The sequence below is a fragment of the Sorex araneus genome, chromosome 7 (genome assembly GCF_027595985.1).
Source record: "Sorex araneus isolate mSorAra2 chromosome 7, mSorAra2.pri, whole genome shotgun sequence".
NCBI lineage: Eukaryota > Metazoa > Chordata > Mammalia > Eulipotyphla > Soricidae > Sorex > Sorex araneus.
The window spans coordinates 14,691,552-14,708,536 of record NC_073308.1 but is presented as its reverse complement, the minus strand read 5'-3'; the positions used below and the strand labels follow the sequence as shown (position 1 = coordinate 14,708,536).

At 52.3% G+C, this 16,985-nt stretch overlaps 1 protein-coding gene and 2 non-coding genes across 5 annotated transcripts; all 3 read left to right on the top strand.

The window, feature by feature from the left end:
• The first annotated feature begins 1,549 nt into the window (after nt 1-1,549).
• On the top strand, nt 1,550-15,554 carry ANGEL2 (angel homolog 2). 3 transcript variants are annotated; one of them, XM_055144764.1, is made up of 9 exons: nt 1,550-1,684; nt 2,949-3,274; nt 6,991-7,247; nt 8,802-8,871; nt 10,017-10,438; nt 11,308-11,434; nt 12,089-12,146; nt 13,414-13,577; nt 15,141-15,554. In XM_055144764.1, exons 2-9 carry the CDS (start codon nt 2,956-2,958, stop codon nt 15,290-15,292), a joined length of 1,569 nt encoding a protein of 522 aa, XP_055000739.1. In that variant the 5' UTR covers nt 1,550-1,684; nt 2,949-2,955; the 3' UTR covers nt 15,293-15,554. The 3 variants fall into 3 exon arrangements, with proteins under 3 accessions (XP_055000739.1, XP_055000738.1, XP_055000740.1); XM_055144763.1 differs by having other exon boundaries at nt 1,571-1,725; XM_055144765.1 differs by lacking the exon at nt 1,550-1,684 and adding an exon at nt 4,076-4,321 and having other exon boundaries at nt 3,137-3,274.
• LOC129406682 (small nucleolar RNA U2-19) lies at nt 7,320-7,395 on the top strand. Its single transcript, XR_008631159.1, has one exon. It is a non-coding gene; the product is annotated as a small nucleolar RNA U2-19 (small nucleolar RNA).
• On the top strand, nt 7,544-7,611 carry LOC129406681 (small nucleolar RNA U2-30). The gene has a single exon (XR_008631158.1). It is a non-coding gene; the product is annotated as a small nucleolar RNA U2-30 (small nucleolar RNA).
• Nucleotides 15,555-16,985: the final 1,431 nt, after the last annotated feature.

Below are 16,985 nucleotides of genomic sequence, written 5' to 3'. Positions count from 1 at the left end.
TGACAGAGTTTGTCCATGACCATGCTCTTAACTTATTATACGCTTTATGGTGCATGGCCTATCCCTTTTTGATGCCAGGGCAGCTTACAGTTTGCCTGGGTCCATCCAAGTCCCTCGCCAGGAAACTCCTTTTGGGGAGGGTTCTGAGGCCTAAATTGAGTAAATATGACAGATGCCCAGGACTAGGTATTATTCGGGTCAATTAACTCTCAAGTAACAAGAGCATAGCATTAACTGTCTTCCTGCGTCTATCAAGAAGGACATAGCTCTAGAGTAAACTGCAAAGGACGTAAGGGAAAGAGAAAAGCAATATTTCACTGACAAATACAAAATTCAGAGTCCTCTGAGGAACCTGACTTTACAAGTCACAGGGTCTGATTAGGGGAAATGAGTGATTAACAAATAGGGGAAGTAGAGCACAAGGAGAAGTTAAAAATGAATGGGAAGGGTGAAGTCGTGAACTTTGAATATAAGTGGATCAATATGGAATGTATCGTGCTAAGTGAAATGAGTCAGAAAGAGAGGGACAGGGGCCGGAGCGATAGCACAGCGGGTAGGGCGTTCGCCTAGCACGCGGCCGACTCAGGTTCGATCCCCGGCATCCCATATGGTCCCCCAAGCACCGCCAGGAGTAATTCCTGAGTGCAGAGCCAGGAGTAACCCCTGAGCATCGCTGGGTATGACCCAAAAAGCAAAAAAAAAAAAAAGAAAGAGAGGGACAGACATAGAAAGATTGCACTCATCTGTGAAATATAAAATAACAGAGTAGGAGACTAACACCCAAGAATAGTAGTATACAATACCAGGAGGTTGGCTCCATGACTTGGAAGCTGGCCTCACATGCTGGGGGAAAGGTAGCCCGGATAGAGAAGGGAACACCAAGTAAAATGTGATTGGAGAGCCCACTCGGGAGGGGAGATACATGCTGAAAGTAGACTAAAGACTGAACATGATGGCCACTCAATACCCCTATTGCAAACCACAACACCAAAAAGGAGAGAGAGAACAAAATGGAATACCCTGCCACAGAGGCGGGGTGGGGGGGTGGGAATGGGGGGTGGGAGAGATACTTGGTTCATTGGTGGTACAGAATGGACACTGGTGGAGGGATAGGTTCTTAAACACTGTATGAGGGAAACACAAGCACGAAAATGTGTAAATCTGTAACTGTATCCTCACGGTGACTCACTAATTAAAAAATAAAAAAATAAAAATAATTTTAAAAGAGAAGTTAAAAAAAAAAAGATTAATGGGAGTGCTTCTGGAGCACTGTGACGGGTGTTACTCAGTAAACCTAAGCTCCTTGCAGCAGAGGAGAAAGGACTGACCATGTTATCCAACACTAGGGACTGAAAACGATTGGGCCCGGGTCAAGGGACCTTTCCTGCCAGACTAGAGCTGGCTCCTGGCCGCTGTTGTACCTTTAGCTTCTTTCTGTTTCTTTAAGATCAGTGGCGGTGTTCTGCCCTTTTCAGCCATGGCCGCCCTGGCTTCACGAGCTCTGCGCAGGTGCGGCCCGTGACCCTGCGGAGACCCAGATCCGAGGCTTCCGCGCGCAGCCAGGGTCCTGGCGACGGCTGCTCCCAGCGTGCCTTGCGGCGGGCCCGGGCCGCGGCCGGGAGATGGGGACGCGCGGCGGGACGTAGCGGCCGCGGGCGCCGCGGGGATGGAAGCGTGGCGCTGTGTGAGGAGGGGCTACGGCCGCTGCGCCGCGGGGCGAGGCCGGTCAGTAGGGCGGGCGCGCCGGGGCGGGGGCGGGGGGCGGGCGGAGACCCCCGCGCCCCCGGCCTGCTCCGAGGCCCCCGAAGGGCCCGGGCGGCCGTGGGGCTTCGGGCCCGCGCCGGGCGGACGAGTCGGGGGGCGCGCTCGGCGCGCGGGCACGGCGCCCCCGGCCCTGCGGGGAGCCTTCCCGCCGGGTGGGCCGAGGGAGGCCCCGGGAAGCGCTGTGCGGCGTCCGGAGACTACGGCCTCCGCGGCGGGAGAGGGCGCGCTCTGGCCCGGCCGGCCCGTGCGCCTTCCTGGCGCGGCTGATGGTGCCCCGAGCACTGCCGGCAGGGATGCCCCCAAAACAAAACTACTGGTTGGAAACGTTTTTATTTTAAAACATTTCTGGCCTGTGACCAGGGTGATAGTACAGCAGGTAGGGCGCTTGCCTTGCACGCGGTAAATCCGGGTTCAGTCTTCAGCATCCCATATAGTCCCCCAGGACCTCCAGGAGTAACCCCTGAGCTTTGCCTGGTATGGCCCCCAAAACAACCCTTTCCTGGCTTGTGACCTACTGGGGCTGAGGGTGTAGACCTTAATGACACTGGGGCACCCGTCATGTGATCCTGAGGTTGAACCTGGGCCTTGCACTAGCCTTTGGAACCAGTTCCCTGGGCCCAGACCCAAGTTGGAAGAGAGCTTTCTCTTTGAATTCCATTTGTCTTCCCTATTTTATTTAGATCTCGTGTTGCACATAGATCTCATCTTGTTCACTGGGTTTTGCCAGAAAGTTTGTGGGGAGTGGGCCACGGCCAGTGGTACTCAGGGCTTACTCTTGGCTCTGCATTCAGGGGTCACTCCTAGCTGGGGACGGAACCAGGGTCAGCAGCATGCAGGCAGCTTGCGCTCTTCTTGCTGTGCTGTCGTGCAGCGCTGGGAAGTCACTGCCAGTGGCTGATCTGTCTCTTAGCTTTGCATTTTGAAGTACTGGCGGTTGTGTGGGCAGCCTAGTTAATTCTGCCCATGTTTCTGAGTATGAGTGTCACTCACCCTGGGATAAGGAGCATATTCAGGAGTCACCGGGAATGGTTGCATCTGGCTGCTCTCCCACTCTCGGTCCTTCACAGGGGTCCTTCCCCCAGGGGCTCTTTTCCCTGGAGGAAGCAGGCTCAGGTTTGGTGGACTCTGTGTGGGCAGGAAGGGTTCCTCAAGTCTGCCTGTTATCCTGTCTGCTCATCTTCCAGATCCCCCATGTTGCCACCCGTGCAGAGGACTCTAGGCAGAGACTGGCCCATGCTGCTGGAGGACCTGCAGAGACAGTGCTGGCACAGACACATCTCAAGCTGTATGAGGTGGCCTGGGCATTATTCCCGCTCCCCATACCCCTACCTGAGCAGTCGCCATTTCTCTCTGAACCTGACACGGCCTTGCTGGTTTGAGTCAAGAAGTGAGTTCCAGCCCTGGGGCTGGCGAGCTGACACCCTGGGCCACCCCTCCTGGCTCCAGCTCTCTGGTTACATCATGAATCCTGAAGGAGGGGTGCCTTCATCCAAGCGGAGGAAACACCAAGGTAAAGGTGCCCTTGGGCCACGGTGCTTGGTGTTGACTTGAACCTGTAGTTTTCTTTCAAGGAAGGGGGGAGGGGGCACTTTTTCCTTGGTTTTTATTTGGGGGCCATACTTGGTGCTGCTCCAGGATTGCTTCTGGCTCTGCTCAGGGCTCACTGCTGATACGACTCAGGGGCCCTGCGGGACAGGGAGCAAACCGTGACTCCAGCACGCCCCTTGCATGCACCCCGTCCATTGAGACGGCTTTCTGGCTCGAGAACTTTTTCGTATAACCCAGTGTTCCTTCTGTGTGCAATTGTGGCATATTCCCGGCACTAACAGTCAGAGTACTGTCTGGGCAAGGAGCAACAAACTGAAGCGAGAAGCCTAAGATTGCCCATCTAGGCCCGGGTTGCTGAAATAGGTCCTTAGGTGCCTCAGATACTGATGGGCGATGCTCTCAGCAGCTATGGAAGAACCTTCAGTTTCATGTTTTCCTTTTAATGCTGAGTTCCACGTGAGACAGAGATCTCTCAGATAGGAGCACTCATGGGTGAAAGGTGTTTTTGATTTGAGTTTCTTAAATCTGTTTCTGGAGTCTGTAGATGGAGTGTGGACAGTATGCATGCAGGCATTTCTGTTCTGGGGGGGACCCACAACTGGCCATGGAGGTGAGAGGGTGACGTGGCTCCATGGAAGGACTGTCACCCTGCTGGCTTCACGGACATTGCTGTGGAGGTGGTGGTGACCGTGCTGCCAGTCGCAGTGACATCGGCCTTCGGCCTGCTGGGACTGTGCCCTGACTCTGTGTCCGTTCTTCCTAGGTGTTGTGACTCAGGAACATGCTCCTCGCTAAGCCATGTTTGTGACTTCCGGTGTCTCGCTAACACTTTACCGTCGGGACAACAGCATAACTCAGTTGCCTGTCACTGTAAAGTGGCCTGTGAAGGACTTGTGCGATCCGCTCATGACTTTTTACGTAGGCACCCTAAAGCCCTGGCCAGGCACTCGCTCTTTCTGACTCACCTGCCTTGTCTGCGGTGACCACCTTGCTCCTCCTGACATGGAAGGTACATGAGCTTTTGTGGTGTCACTTTGTGCTCTGAAGTCTGTTAAGGCCAAGCCAAGCTTCTTCATTTCATCTTCCATGCGACTTGACCATTTGAGCATATTTTCTCTATGTTCATGATGGCAGCGTGTTGAGGCGTGTCTGTGTCATAGCCGGCCCTCAGTCAGCACCCCAGGGACTGTTCACCACATGGAAAGGCTTGTCCCAGCGCTGGACGTTTGAAACTAGCATATGGTCTGATCAGTTATTCAGAAAGTAAAATTGAGAAAAATAATTATTGACTTAATTAATATTCTTCATTGCTAAGACTATAAAAAAAACCTTTTTGGTTTTTTGGGTCACACCTGGCAGTGCTCAGGACTGACGCGTGGCTCTGTGATAGGAATCACTCCTGCTAGTGCTCAGGGACCATATGGGTGCTGGGAATCGAGCCTGCATTAGCTGCAGGCAAGGCCAGTGCTCTCCCTGCTGTGCTTACACCTTAAGTGTCTTAATGTCTTGCTATGCTTTGCGTATGTGTATTTATAAGACAGTAGGGACAGGTTTTCTAGAGCTTCATCTTCATCATATTTTAGTGCGGTCACCTGTGTCTCGAGGTGATCGCCTGTGTTTCCTCTGTAGGCCTCCAGCTCTTCCACATTCAATCTCCATGTGAAGGGAGACCCGGTCATCTGTGGCTGCAGCTGTCCTAGACAGTCGCAGTTTGTGAATGAATGAATGAATGAACGAACGGCATCCCAGCTCTCAGTCTGTTCTGCCGGGCTGGTGCAGTGAGCCTTAGCTCCAGGCCCTTGGGCTTGGATTCCTGGGTGCAGTGGGAGGGGCGGAGAGGGATGTTTCCCTCACAGACACAGGGCAGGCTGTGGTTCTGTAGTAGTTGAGCTTTTGGGTGGTTTGGGTTTTTTCCAGTTTGGGGTTTTACCTGGCAGTGCACAGGGTTCATTGCAAGGGTCCATTTGCTGTGCAGGGCAGCAGACAGGGGTGGACTTCCCACTGTACTGCCTTTTTTCTTCTCATTTCCTGACTCCTAGCACCTTCGGGGTGGTGGTCAGTGTCCAGCCCCGTCTGTCTGAGGCCTCGCAGCTCGTGGAAGGCTTCCTCAGCACTGCTGGGACTCGGAGGGCTGCATCATCTCCCAGGACCAGAGGTCACGACTCTCAGAGAGTGCTCTCTTTCCTTTTCCTTCCAGTCTGCCCGCTCCGCAGCAGCAGCTTTCCTCAGTAGGGTTACTTCATGGAATTCAGAGAACTAAAATCTTTGTGTGGGAGAGAGAAGCCAGCGTCAGACTTGGCGTGTTTTCTCGTGTCGTCTTTCTGGCCGGGCCCATAGTCTGAGTCTGTGTTCCCAGCTATTATGTATAGTTTTGCCTGACGCTGGGCTCTTTGCGTCGCAGAAAGCTCCCCTTTTTTCTTTCCATGTGTCTGTGGCACTAAGAAGAGTACCCTGCTTATTGGTGAGTGCGAGGGATGATACAAAGGTGACCTAACACCCTGCAGCTTACCTATAGGCATGTGCGGGCCACATGGCTGCTTCTCAGGGAGGGCCCTATGCCCTGGCCATTCCCTGGGCAGAGCCAGCTGAGGGACAGAGACGCCCCAGCTCTCTCGTGGCCACACTGTCCCTCCCAGCCCCTGAACTGCTGCTGTTCATTCCTATGGGTGTCATTGGCCCCCCTCGATATCATGAACATCGAATCATTCTGCCTGCTGCCATCTTACACTCTTGACTGAGTTCTTGATGACAGTTGCTCTGTAACGACCGCTCACTAGCATACAGCAGAGGGTCCCCTACTGATCTGACCTCCCATGTTCTTTTCATGAAAAAACGCTCAGCCCCTCTGCCCCAGTCCATCTTTAAATAAACAAATAGCAAGCAAACCCCACCTGCACTGCAAACTTCTGCTGAGGCTTCTACAAGCCCTCCACTCCCCCCGCCCCAGTACCCTAGAACCCCTCCAGGAGTGGCATCATCCACTTTGGGGGACTTGGATGCGCAGGTTTGGTGTGGTTATGCCCTTGCCAAGTGAGTTTGTGGCACACTGCCCCCCACTCACACACATCATCCTTTTGTGGTGGCTTCAAACTGGGGCTTCCTGCTTGAAAATCTCAGCCTGCCCTGAGCTCTGCTCTGGCCTGTGCAGCCGTCAAGTGCCCCGACCCAGCTGCTGCCTAGACCCTACTATGGCTCCATGCTGTCTCAGGCAGCTAGCTGATTCTCTCTGGCTGCTACCCTGAGCCCTGGCCTGGGCAGCCAGCAAGTCCCTCCTACCCCCGCCACATCCCCCCTGCACACTCCCTGACCACTGCCCAGACCCTGCCCTGAGTTTCGCCCCCTCCCCTGCTCCCCACACCCCCTGCTACTGCCCGGATTGTGCCCTGAGCTCTGCCCTGGCCCCAGCAGCCGTGAGTGTCCCCCCCACCCTCCCAACCCCTCTCCCCCTCCCCCGCTGTCCAGATCGTGCCCCAGCCTCCTGCTCTTTCCTGTTGCTTTACTTCCTCAGGAATCACTTTGGTGACACTCTGGGCCCTCAGGGCCCTTGCTGTTGCCCCAAAACAAACATCTAGTTATTGTCTGAGGGGATTTTGAGGTGAGGAAAAAGACTTTCCATCTTGGAAACTATCTGGTCCACTTTTTGTTAATTCTTATTTTGTCTTCCGTATTTATTAACAGGTGTGATAAAACGGCGTTGGGAATATATATGCAATCAGAGTAAAGAAAAGACAACAACAAACGTGGAAGAACACTGCAAGCCCAGTTGTGAAGACAGTGAGGGCACGTTTGACTTCTCGGTGATGTCCTATAACATACTAGCGCAGGACTTACTGGAAGACAATTCGCACCTCTATAGACACTGCCAGAGGCCAGTGTTACACTGGAGCTTTCGCTTTCCGAATATCCTGAAAGAAATCAAACATTTTGATGCGGATGTAAGTGCAAAGTGACAGAATTCTTCTCTACGGAAAGATGGGTTATCCTCTGAGGTCTGCTCCTGGGAAGTGGATCAATGATGAAAATAGCCAAATCTGAGCATCAGGAGGCCCCGCAGCCTGCCTGATGCATGATCTAGTTCTGAGAAGCAGCAGTGCAAGTGTTTGTGTGTGTGTTGGGGTGGGGGGAGGAGGACTTTGTGCACATGAGTGTGTGTGTGTGTGTGTGTGTGTGTGTGCGCGCGCGTGCGTGTGTGTGTGTGTGCGTGCATGTGTGCGTGTAGAGGATCAGTTCTGAGCAATGATGAAAACGTTTCCTACCGACCTTTATTATTATGAAGGATCTACACTTGATCTGAGCTCAGAACAAGATGGGTTCAGTGATTTGTTTGTCACTGACCAACCCCTTTTGTGTGTGGGGTAAGAAATATGTTTTCATGTCTCAGTGGAAGCGTTCATAACAGGTGTCATGGCTTGGTCACTTGCTGATAGTACAGGTATAAGGGACCTGTAACTTCTCACAGAAGAGCCAAAAACATAGCCAGGTGGAGCTCAGCAAGCCTAATGCCTAGAGGAGGGAGCGCACATTAACAGAGTTTGAGGTATTGATTAGTTTTGAGACAGGGACTGGTAAGCTAAAGTATTCACTGAATTTAGATCTTCCTTGCAGAGCATCCCCGGAAGTGCCCTGGGGCCAGCACTGGAGACTGTTCTCCAGGCTTCTTTCCCTGAGCGCATCTCAGTGGCCCATCTCCTGGCTTTGCTGCCAGGCTCTCTTGAATACGTTTCCCCTTCTTCGCTCCCTTCACATCTTTCTAAATGTTTCAGTAAAAATGACGCTGCTACACTAAAAAGAAAAAAGAACGGGCAAGGGTATGAGGAGGGGCGTCATCAGCAATACAGCACTGCATGCATTTGGCCTCAGCTCCATCCTGTCATGCCTGACCCCCCCTCACCCTCACCAGCACCATCAGGTGTGGCCCCTGCAACAAAGAAATAAGGACTGTGATTCACTACTAATTAGCACAGATATGCCTTTCTGGGAAATATCCTGCTATATGCATTAAAGGGAGAGAGAATACAATGGGTAGAATGCTTGCCTGCTCACGACTGACTCAGGTTCAGTCCCCAGGATGCCACGTGGCTTCTCCCTCATCCCACCTTGCCAGGAGTGAGCCTTGAGCACGGAGGCAGGAGTAAGTCCTGAGCCCCGTGAGGAGTGATCCCTGAGTGCAGAGGCAGGAGTACTGCCAGGAGTGGCCCAAAAAGTAAACCCCAAAAAGGACTGGCTTTGCAGTATGAAAGAATTTGAAATGAAAAAGGCCAGGATTTGGGGTGCTGGTGACAGGTCTGTGTGGCCAGACAGTGGGATCAGATGCTGCAGTGGGAAGACTCATCCAGGTATAGCTCACACACAACCCTGTGCTCTGCCTGAGCTGAACCTGCCCTGCATGGTTTAGGGTGACCAAATCCTTGTCAGAAGGCAGAACCTCGAGAAAACCAGCATGTGTTTCCATCTCTTTGTTCTCATTCAAGCCCGTTTTTTCTTTTAAGGTGCTATGTTTGCAAGAGGTTCAAGAAGATCATTATGGAGCAGAGATCAGGCCAAGTTTGGAATCACTGGGTACAGAATAACTTTCGTTTTAACCACATTTGCTTTTGAAAATGTTTGTGTTAAAGCATAGATTGGTAACAAACATGCATGGTGCATTTGGGGCAGAACCTTACTGTGGGGGAGCATTTCCCTCCCCCAGTTCTGTATTAAGGGGTCACTGATGCTGGTTTGGTTGGGGGACCCACGGGTGCGGGGATCAAAGAGGTGTCAGCTGCATGTGAGGGAGGCACTGTAGCCTCTGGACTAGCTCGCTACTGTCAGGACAAAAAACAATCTGACTTTTGAGAACCCAAACCCATTGCAAAGGGGTCAGGAGACATTTCAGGGATACGCTTTTGCATTTCTACCTACTTCGAATTCATGTGGAAGGAGTCAGTCTCTGGAAACTTCCTTCCCAGAGGACCTGACAGTTTTGAGCTGTGTGAGACCCAGCCCCTTTGGGAGCGCGTCACTCGACACAGGCTGTGCATGACGGAGAAGGCCCTTGGCAGCCGAGGACGGCTGGCTGCTCTTCCCTCAGCCTGCAGCAGGGGTGCTGATGGCCTGTGGACTTTTGAGGAGAGCAGGGTATTGGGTAGCATTGGGTGATGGGACCCATGAAATCACCAGAGAGTGGCTTGGTGGCCGTACTTACTCTCTTGGTGTGGGGAGGTTTGCTTCCATTGAGACATCCTCTGGCAGAGTGCTTATCGATTTGAGGACATCTGCTTCCATCAAGACACTCCAGCACAGTCACTTTTGGTCCCAGTCATGTGTGCTCCCGACTCTGGTCCCAGCACCTGAGGCAGGTGGCATCTTGTTTTTGTGCCACGTCCACTAGTTCTCAGAGGCTGCTCCCAGCCCTCTGCCTTTGGGGCCAGGTCACTCTTGTCAGTGCTCAAGCCCACTGGTTTCTGGGACTCAGCTGAGCATCCTGAATTCAGACCCAGTGCCCAGCCTGCTGGTCCTGTGGCCCTTGGGAGTGGGGGAGTGGCAGCACAGACACTCAGCTATTCCAGTGTGTTCTTTGGGGTCAGTGCTGGCCGTGTTTGGCCTGTCCTGCCCAGAGTTGGCTCCCTATTTAGGAGACAGACAGGTTTTCATTCTGAGTGTGAAGTCATGTTTTGTGGCATGGTTGTGCCACGTCCCCTCTGCAGCTCCTTGCTCCCTTGCAGGGTATCACTGTGAGTACAAAATGAGGACAGGACAGAAACCAGACGGCTGTGCCATCTGCTTCAAGCACTCGAAGTTCTCCCTCTTATCGGCCAACCCCGTGGAGTTCTATCGCCCGGACGTCCCCCTTCTGGACCGCGACAACGTGGGACTGGTGCTGCTCTTGCGACCCAAAGTCCCCCGCGCTGCCTGCCCTGTGGTGTGTGTGGCCAATACACACCTGCTCTACAACCCCCGGCGAGGAGACATCAAGCTCACACAGCTGGCCATGCTCCTGGCTGAGATGGCCAGTGTGGCTGCACAGCAGGACGGCAGCTTCTGCCCCATTGTCATGTGCGGCGACTTCAACTCCGTGCCCGGCTCTCCACTCTACAGCTTCATTAAAGAGGGAAAGCTGGATTACGCAGGGCTTGCCATCGGCAAGGTGAGTGCCGGCTCCGGCCGTGCCACTGTTTGCCGGGAGCTTGGTGCTCATGCGCTGAGGAGTCATCTCTGCTCGGACGTGTCCCTTGGGCCACAGCTCAGAGCATGAGAAAAACAGCAGCAGGGACGACTGCCTGTGCCCAGAGGGCGCTGTGCAGTGGCAGGGCAGAGTGTGTGAAGGTGGCAGCCAGCCACCCAGGTCCACTCGTGTGTGTGCAAGATGTTGTTGTAAGTTCCCCCACTGCGCCTGCTTTACGTGATTTGATAGTATTTTAAGCTCTTGGCCACCACCTTTTAGGGGATTGTTGAAACAATACAAATGTTGGGCTGGGATATCACTAGTGACAAATCCGTGGCGCGCGCGCGTGCACGCGCACGCACACACACACACGCACACAGAGTTCTAGGGGAGCCAGAGCAGTAGTATAGCAGGTAGGTTGCCTTCAAACTGGGTTCGATCCCCAGCATCCCATATGGTCCTCTGAGCATCGTCAAGAGTAATTCCTGAGTGCAGAGTTGGGAGTAACCCCTGAGAAAAGAAAAAGCAACTCTCAGCATTGATCTTAGTGTTTTATATAACGAGGTTTATTGTGCAGGTAGCACAGAATGAAGCTGAGCAATATTCACCTAAAGGTGATAATCTTGTCCAGATTCGTGGTGTGCAGAATCATGTATGAAGTATCTTTGAGTAAGATGTTATAAGCGTGAGCAGATACCTGATGCAGCGGATGGTCATAGTTTCCATTCTTGTTTTTTTTTTTTGAATGAACTTCCCACTGCGTGAACTCAAGTTCCCTCATTGCAGGGACCTATTTCCAACGCGCCACTTGAAGTCTCCTCATTGAAGGAACCTGTTGACATTCTGTGTAGGTCTCTGGCCAGGAACAGTCTTCCCGGGGACAAAGAGTCTTAACTATCCCCATCTGGCCCCCAAACCTCGGCATCTCCCAGAACTGTGTATATGAGGGCCCCCGGGCTCAGCGCACGGAAAAGGCAGGTGAGTGTCTGCGGAACTTGGGCATCTCGACAGGGAGACCATTCAGCACTGGACATTCGTATCTAAGGATGGCAGGGTGCTCCTGCGAGCTGCACGGGGAAAGCGCTTGCCTGCAGGCAGCCCGCCTCAGTCTCATCCTGGGCACCACTGGACCCCCAAGAAAGATTGTTTGCTTAAGTTCAGTGTTCAGAAGTAGTTTTGTATGAGTCACTCGTAAGTTGCTTTGGAAATACTTAGCTTTTTGGTTTTGCTAATTCTAGAAAAATCATAAAAATTCTAAGTTAAAACATTTACCAAGGCACTTCACTCAACTAGATATGTCCCCCTAAAATTCTATAATGCTGTAAACTAATGACATCAGTAAAGGGAAAAAATTTTGAATGTCTCTTGGGGGCTGGAGCAGTAGCACAACGAGTAGGGCATTTGCCTTGCACGCGGCCAACCTGGATTCGAATCCCAGCATCCCATATGGTCCCCTGAGCACCGCCAGGAGTAATTCCTGAGTGTAGAACCAGGAGTAACCCCTATGCATCGCCAGGTGTGACCCAAAAAGCAAAAAAAAAAAAATTTGAATGTCTCACGTCAGAAAAAAATTAGTAACCTAGACGGAACAGTTAGTGGTGGTCCTTAGTGGTTTTTTTTGGGTTCTTACAGGCGCTGATCCTACACAGACAGAGCTGAACAAATCAGAGGTCGTTGAACCAGCCGAAAAGTAAGTTCTGGAAAGAACAGTAGATGTTGGCCAGTTTTGAGTGAAAAATTATTTTTTTTTTTTGCTTTTTGGGTCACACCCGGCGATGCACAGGGGTTACTCCTGGCTTTACACTCAGGAATCACCCTTGGCAGTGCTCAGGAGACCATATGGGATGCTGGGAATCGAACCCGGGTCGGCCGCGTGCAAGGCAAACGCCCTACCCGCTGTGCTATCACTCCAGCCCCGAAAAATTATTTCTTGAGGCTGGAGCGATAGCACAGTGGGTAGGGTATTTGTCTTGTACACGGCCGACCCGGGTTCAGTTTACAGCATCCCATATGGACCCCTAAGCAACGCCAAGAGTAATTCCTGAGTGCAAAGCCAGGAGTAACCCCTGAACATCGCCAGGTGTGACCCAAAAAGAAAAAAATATATATTTCTTAAAAATCTGTGTGTTTGTTTTTGTGCCATAGGGGGCAGGTGGTGCCGTGATCAGACTCAGGGCCCTGTGCAGAGCACCCCTTAGCCCTTTGAGCTATTCCCTGGCCCCAGAATGTTGATTCTTGAGTCCAGAAGACCTAGTTCAGTCCTGACCGGACTACATTTTTTGCTGTGATGGATAAAACACACTGGCTTAGTGTGGTTTGGGTTGGGGGCCAGAATGACAGTTAGGGGGTGATTGTTGACCTTGCACATGGGCTGACCTGGGTTCAGTCCTCAGCACCGCTGGTTGGGGTCCAAAAGCCAAGTCACACTAGAATGTGACTGTTGAGAGCCAGAGCAGTAGTACAGGGGGGAGGGTGTTTGCCTGCATGGGGCCAACCCGGTTCTATCCCCAGCACCCCATGTGGTTCTCCAGCACCACCAGGAATAATTCCCAAGTACAGAGCCAGGAATAACCCCTGAGCATTGCCAGGTGTGACCCTCCCCCACAAAAAAAAGAATTGTTGGGACTTCCTCACATCCTACTGCCTTGTTAGTGGGTTTTGATCTATTTAGTAAAACTTGTTCTGATATTTGGCCTTAAAGTTTTTAAAGTGGGTTTGGAGGTTTTTTGTTGTGCTGTTTTGGGGCCTCACCTGGGCCTGCTCATGAGTCCTCTTTCCGATTCGGAGCTTGGGTGTTGTTCCCAGCGGTACAGGGATGCTGTGGTGCTAGGGCTCAGGCTGTCCCTTCACGGGGAGCCTGCTCTCGCCCTTTGAGCCATCCCTTGCCCAGATTAAACAGGAGGAATCATAAAAATCACAAAAAATTCAGTAAAAGAAATCCTTTCTTTCCCGTTCAGATCATCCTCCAGTTTACAGCACCGTTTCAGCCTGTCGTCTGTGTACTCTCATTACACTCCTGACACAGGTGTCCCTGAGGTGACCACCTGTCATTCGCGCAGTGCCATAACTGTGGATTACATCTTCTACTCCACCAGGAAGGAGGACATCTCCCTGCAGCCAGGTACAGAGCCAGGGCTGGGTTCCCAGGGCCTGAGTTCAGACTTGCGAGTCTGAGCTTGAGAGGTTGGGGGGATGTCGACTGCGGCGATCACGAGCTGCGTGAGGACAGGGCCTGGCGGTGATTGCCAGAGCAGAATCCCGTCCTCAGCTGTGCCTTCCAGTCCCCTCGGTCTGAGCGGGCGCTCTCCCAGCCTTCTCCCTGTCCTCTGGTGCCGGGGCAGTCAGGCCTTAAGGCAGGGCACGTGCCCTTCCAAGACGCCCCATGACAAGCCTTTGGCCTCCATCGCACTTGCCATACATGTGCTCTCATTCCTGTGATAGCTGCTTATGGTGTTGGACGGGAGTTCTGCTTAAAATGACTAGAACTGGGGCTGGAGCGATAGTGCAGCAGAGAGGGTGTTTGCCTTGACATGGCCAACAGGGTTTGCTCCTCAGCGTCGCATATGGTCTCCAGCCCCACCAGGAGTGATCCCTGAGCACAGCGACAGCTAGGCGTGACCCAAAAAATGAAAATTACGTGTACACATGCATATGTACATAAAATGGCTAGAAAAGGGAAAATACTCAGAAAAGTTCATTATCCAGAATACAGGCAGCCTTTTTTTTTCCTTTTTGGGTCACACCCGGCGATGCTCAGGGGTTACTCCTGGGTCTGCACTCAGTAATTACTCCTGGGGGTGCTCAGGGGACCATATGGGATGCTGGGAATTGAACCCGGGTCGACCGAGTGCAAGGCTAACGCCCTACCCGCTGTGCTATCGCTCCAGCCCCCCCAGGCAGCTTTTAAAATTTCTGGTTTTGCCCTTTTTGTTTTTTGCGGTGCTTTCCCCTCCCTTCCCTCCTTTCCTTTCTACTGAGCTCACCCTGTGGCTGTTCTCCAGGCACTGAGCTCACCCTAAGGGTGCTCTCTAGGCTGCTCTTCCTCTTGCCCCTGCCTCCGAAGCCCATTGCCCCTCTTGGTGTGTCATGTTGGGAACGATAGCTAGGTGGCAGCAGTGCACCACCAGCTGGCATCACAGATGACAATGTCTGTCATCTTGCCCATGGGGTGGTTCTCAGGAACCAAAGCTCCGGTTTCCTTAGCTCACTTCCTGCTCACATGGCGCCCAGCTGTCATTTAGGCAAGCTAGAGCCTATGGCAGATGATTTGTTGTTATTGTTGTTTTGGGGTCACACCCGGCGATGCTCAGGAATTACTCCTGGCAGTGCTCAGGGTACCATTTGGGATGCCAGGGAACGAACCCAGGTCGGCCAGTTTGTAGGGCAAACTCCCTCCCCGCTGTGCTGGCACTCCAGCCCCATGGATGAACTTCTTACCAGGTGTCTATTGACTTTCAGCAAAACGCCGCATTGATATTTCTATTTCAGTTTGGAAAATCTTTAGAGAAAATATGAGGGCTGGGGTATGGTCCAGAGGTAGGTCCTACGCATCACGTTCTAAGTCCAGCCTCACGTGAGCTGTACCCCAAAAGCTCACATGTGAGGCAGATGCTGTATCCTCAGGTGATTGTACCTCCAGAACCCTGTGCCACCCCTGACTCTCTGGTACCTCTTCCTGCCGTAGGAGCGGAGGTGACCTTGGTTGGTGGTTTGAAACTTCTTGCCAGACTGTCCCTTCTCACAGAGCACGACCTGTGGACTGTCAACGGACTCCCCAACGAGCATAACTCCTCCGACCATCTGCCTCTGCTGGCCAAGTTCCGGCTGCAGCTCTGAGTCTCTGTGGCTCTGAGGAGACTTTCCTTTTCATTCTGGAATCTTCTTGGTAGAGCGGTTTCGTAAGAGTTTGCATGTTTATTTTTGTGCTGTGGTACATCTGAAGTTGTGTTAAATGTTTGGAAATAGACTCAAAACAAATGTTTGCAGCAATTTTCTAATGAAAAAATATTTTCATGAAAAGTAGGATTTAAATGTTTATTGTAAAGAAAAATGTAAATATTTTTTATTCCGAATCCCAGTAAAGTTGATGTTGATTTTTAACTGTCTAGTGTGTCTCCTTCCAACGCACAGGGTTGCACAGGGAAGCTGAGGGCAGCTCCAGGCTCTGACATCCTTGGCCTCCCCAGCAGCCTGTGTCTGGTGCACCCTCACTGATTGTGGTCTCAACAGGTGTCTGACCAGCCAGTTCCAGGGACCTCTCCTGAGTCCTGGGCACCCCTCTCTCTTACTGGGGTTGAATGAAGCCCCTTTTCCCAGTCTTGACAGACACAAAGGTGGCCTGGGGGGTGGGGAGGTGCGCCCAGGCCCAGCCAGCCCTCTCTTCTCCTGCTGCTTTAAGGAGATGCCTGACTGAGCGGTTTCAGACACAGCCAGTTCTGCATGTTTATTTTTCTACAATGCTCATTACGAACAAAGACTGTTGTGCCTCAGAAGTTTGAGAAAACCCGCCCCACAAATTCTAGAGGGGACATGCCACCTGGGGAGTGCTGAGTGGCCACTGCTGGGGGCAGAGGGCGGCTGGGCATCGAGCTGAGGGGTGCTGCATGCGGGCCAGGGCCTCACCCGTGCTGACTCCAGCAGTAGCCATGTTTGCGGGTTAATTTCAAAAGTGGGGTCTGCCTCTTCAGTGTGAGGGGTGCTGGCCTCTGCTGTGTGGAGGGAGAGCAAGTCCCAGTCCTGCTCCACAAGTTTTAAACTAAAAAGTAAAACTTGGGTCAGAGCGATAGTACAGCAGGTAGGGTGTTTGTTTTGCACACAGCTGATCTGGGTTCCCAGGTTCAACCCCGACATCCCATATTATCCCCAAGCTCTACCAGATAAATATAATTCCTAAGTGCAGAGCCAGGACTGACCCTTGAGCATCACAGGTGTTGCCCCAAAACAAACAAAAAAAAAAAAAAGAAAAGAAAGAGACAGTCCAGGGCCTGGGGAAGCAGGAAGCAGATGGCAAGTCATCTGCCCTGTCCCTGTCAGTTGCCCAGTCGCTGGCAGCACTGGGCAGTGTGTGCTGAATGCTGAGGGGGCCTCAGGCAGGAGAAGCTCACAACTGCCTCTTCTCATTCCTCTGCTCCTGGCATGAAACAGAGCAATGGCCAGAAACATGGCAAGTAAGATGCGTCAAATCAGAAAGATGTTAACATGGTCTAAAAATGAGAGAAAGGTGGGAGAAGCAGAATTTCATCCAGATAGGTGTGTAAGAAAAAGGAAATCAGTTCATTCCACACTTCCAAAAGAAAACAGTCCAGCCTTTGGGCCGTGCTGTGGTTCGAGCATGATGGAAGAACCCAAAAGCGCGCCCTTGGACTCCAAGCAGCCCACTGAACTAATTCCGGCACGGGATCGGAGACCCCACGGCGGGCTGCGAGAGTGGAAACCGGGAATTCCCCAATTCTTTTAACCTCTCTCTCTCTCAATCCCTTCCTCCCGAGCACATCGCAGGGTCCACGGCTTTCTGAGTGCAAAATGAAAA

Bases quoted from the DNA above. Each gene is read 5' to 3' on its own strand.
- ANGEL2 (XM_055144763.1), top strand. From the start codon at position 1,667: ATGGAAGCGTGGCGCTGTGTGAGGAGGGGCTACGGCCGCTGCGCCGCG. The intron at 1,726-2,948 runs GTCAGTAGGGCG...CTCATCTTCCAG, and splicing joins TGCGCCGCGGGGCGAGGCCG to ATCCCCCATGTTGCCACCCG. The intron at 7,248-8,801 runs GTAAGTGCAAAG...TTTTCTTTTAAG, and splicing joins TCAAACATTTTGATGCGGAT to GTGCTATGTTTGCAAGAGGT.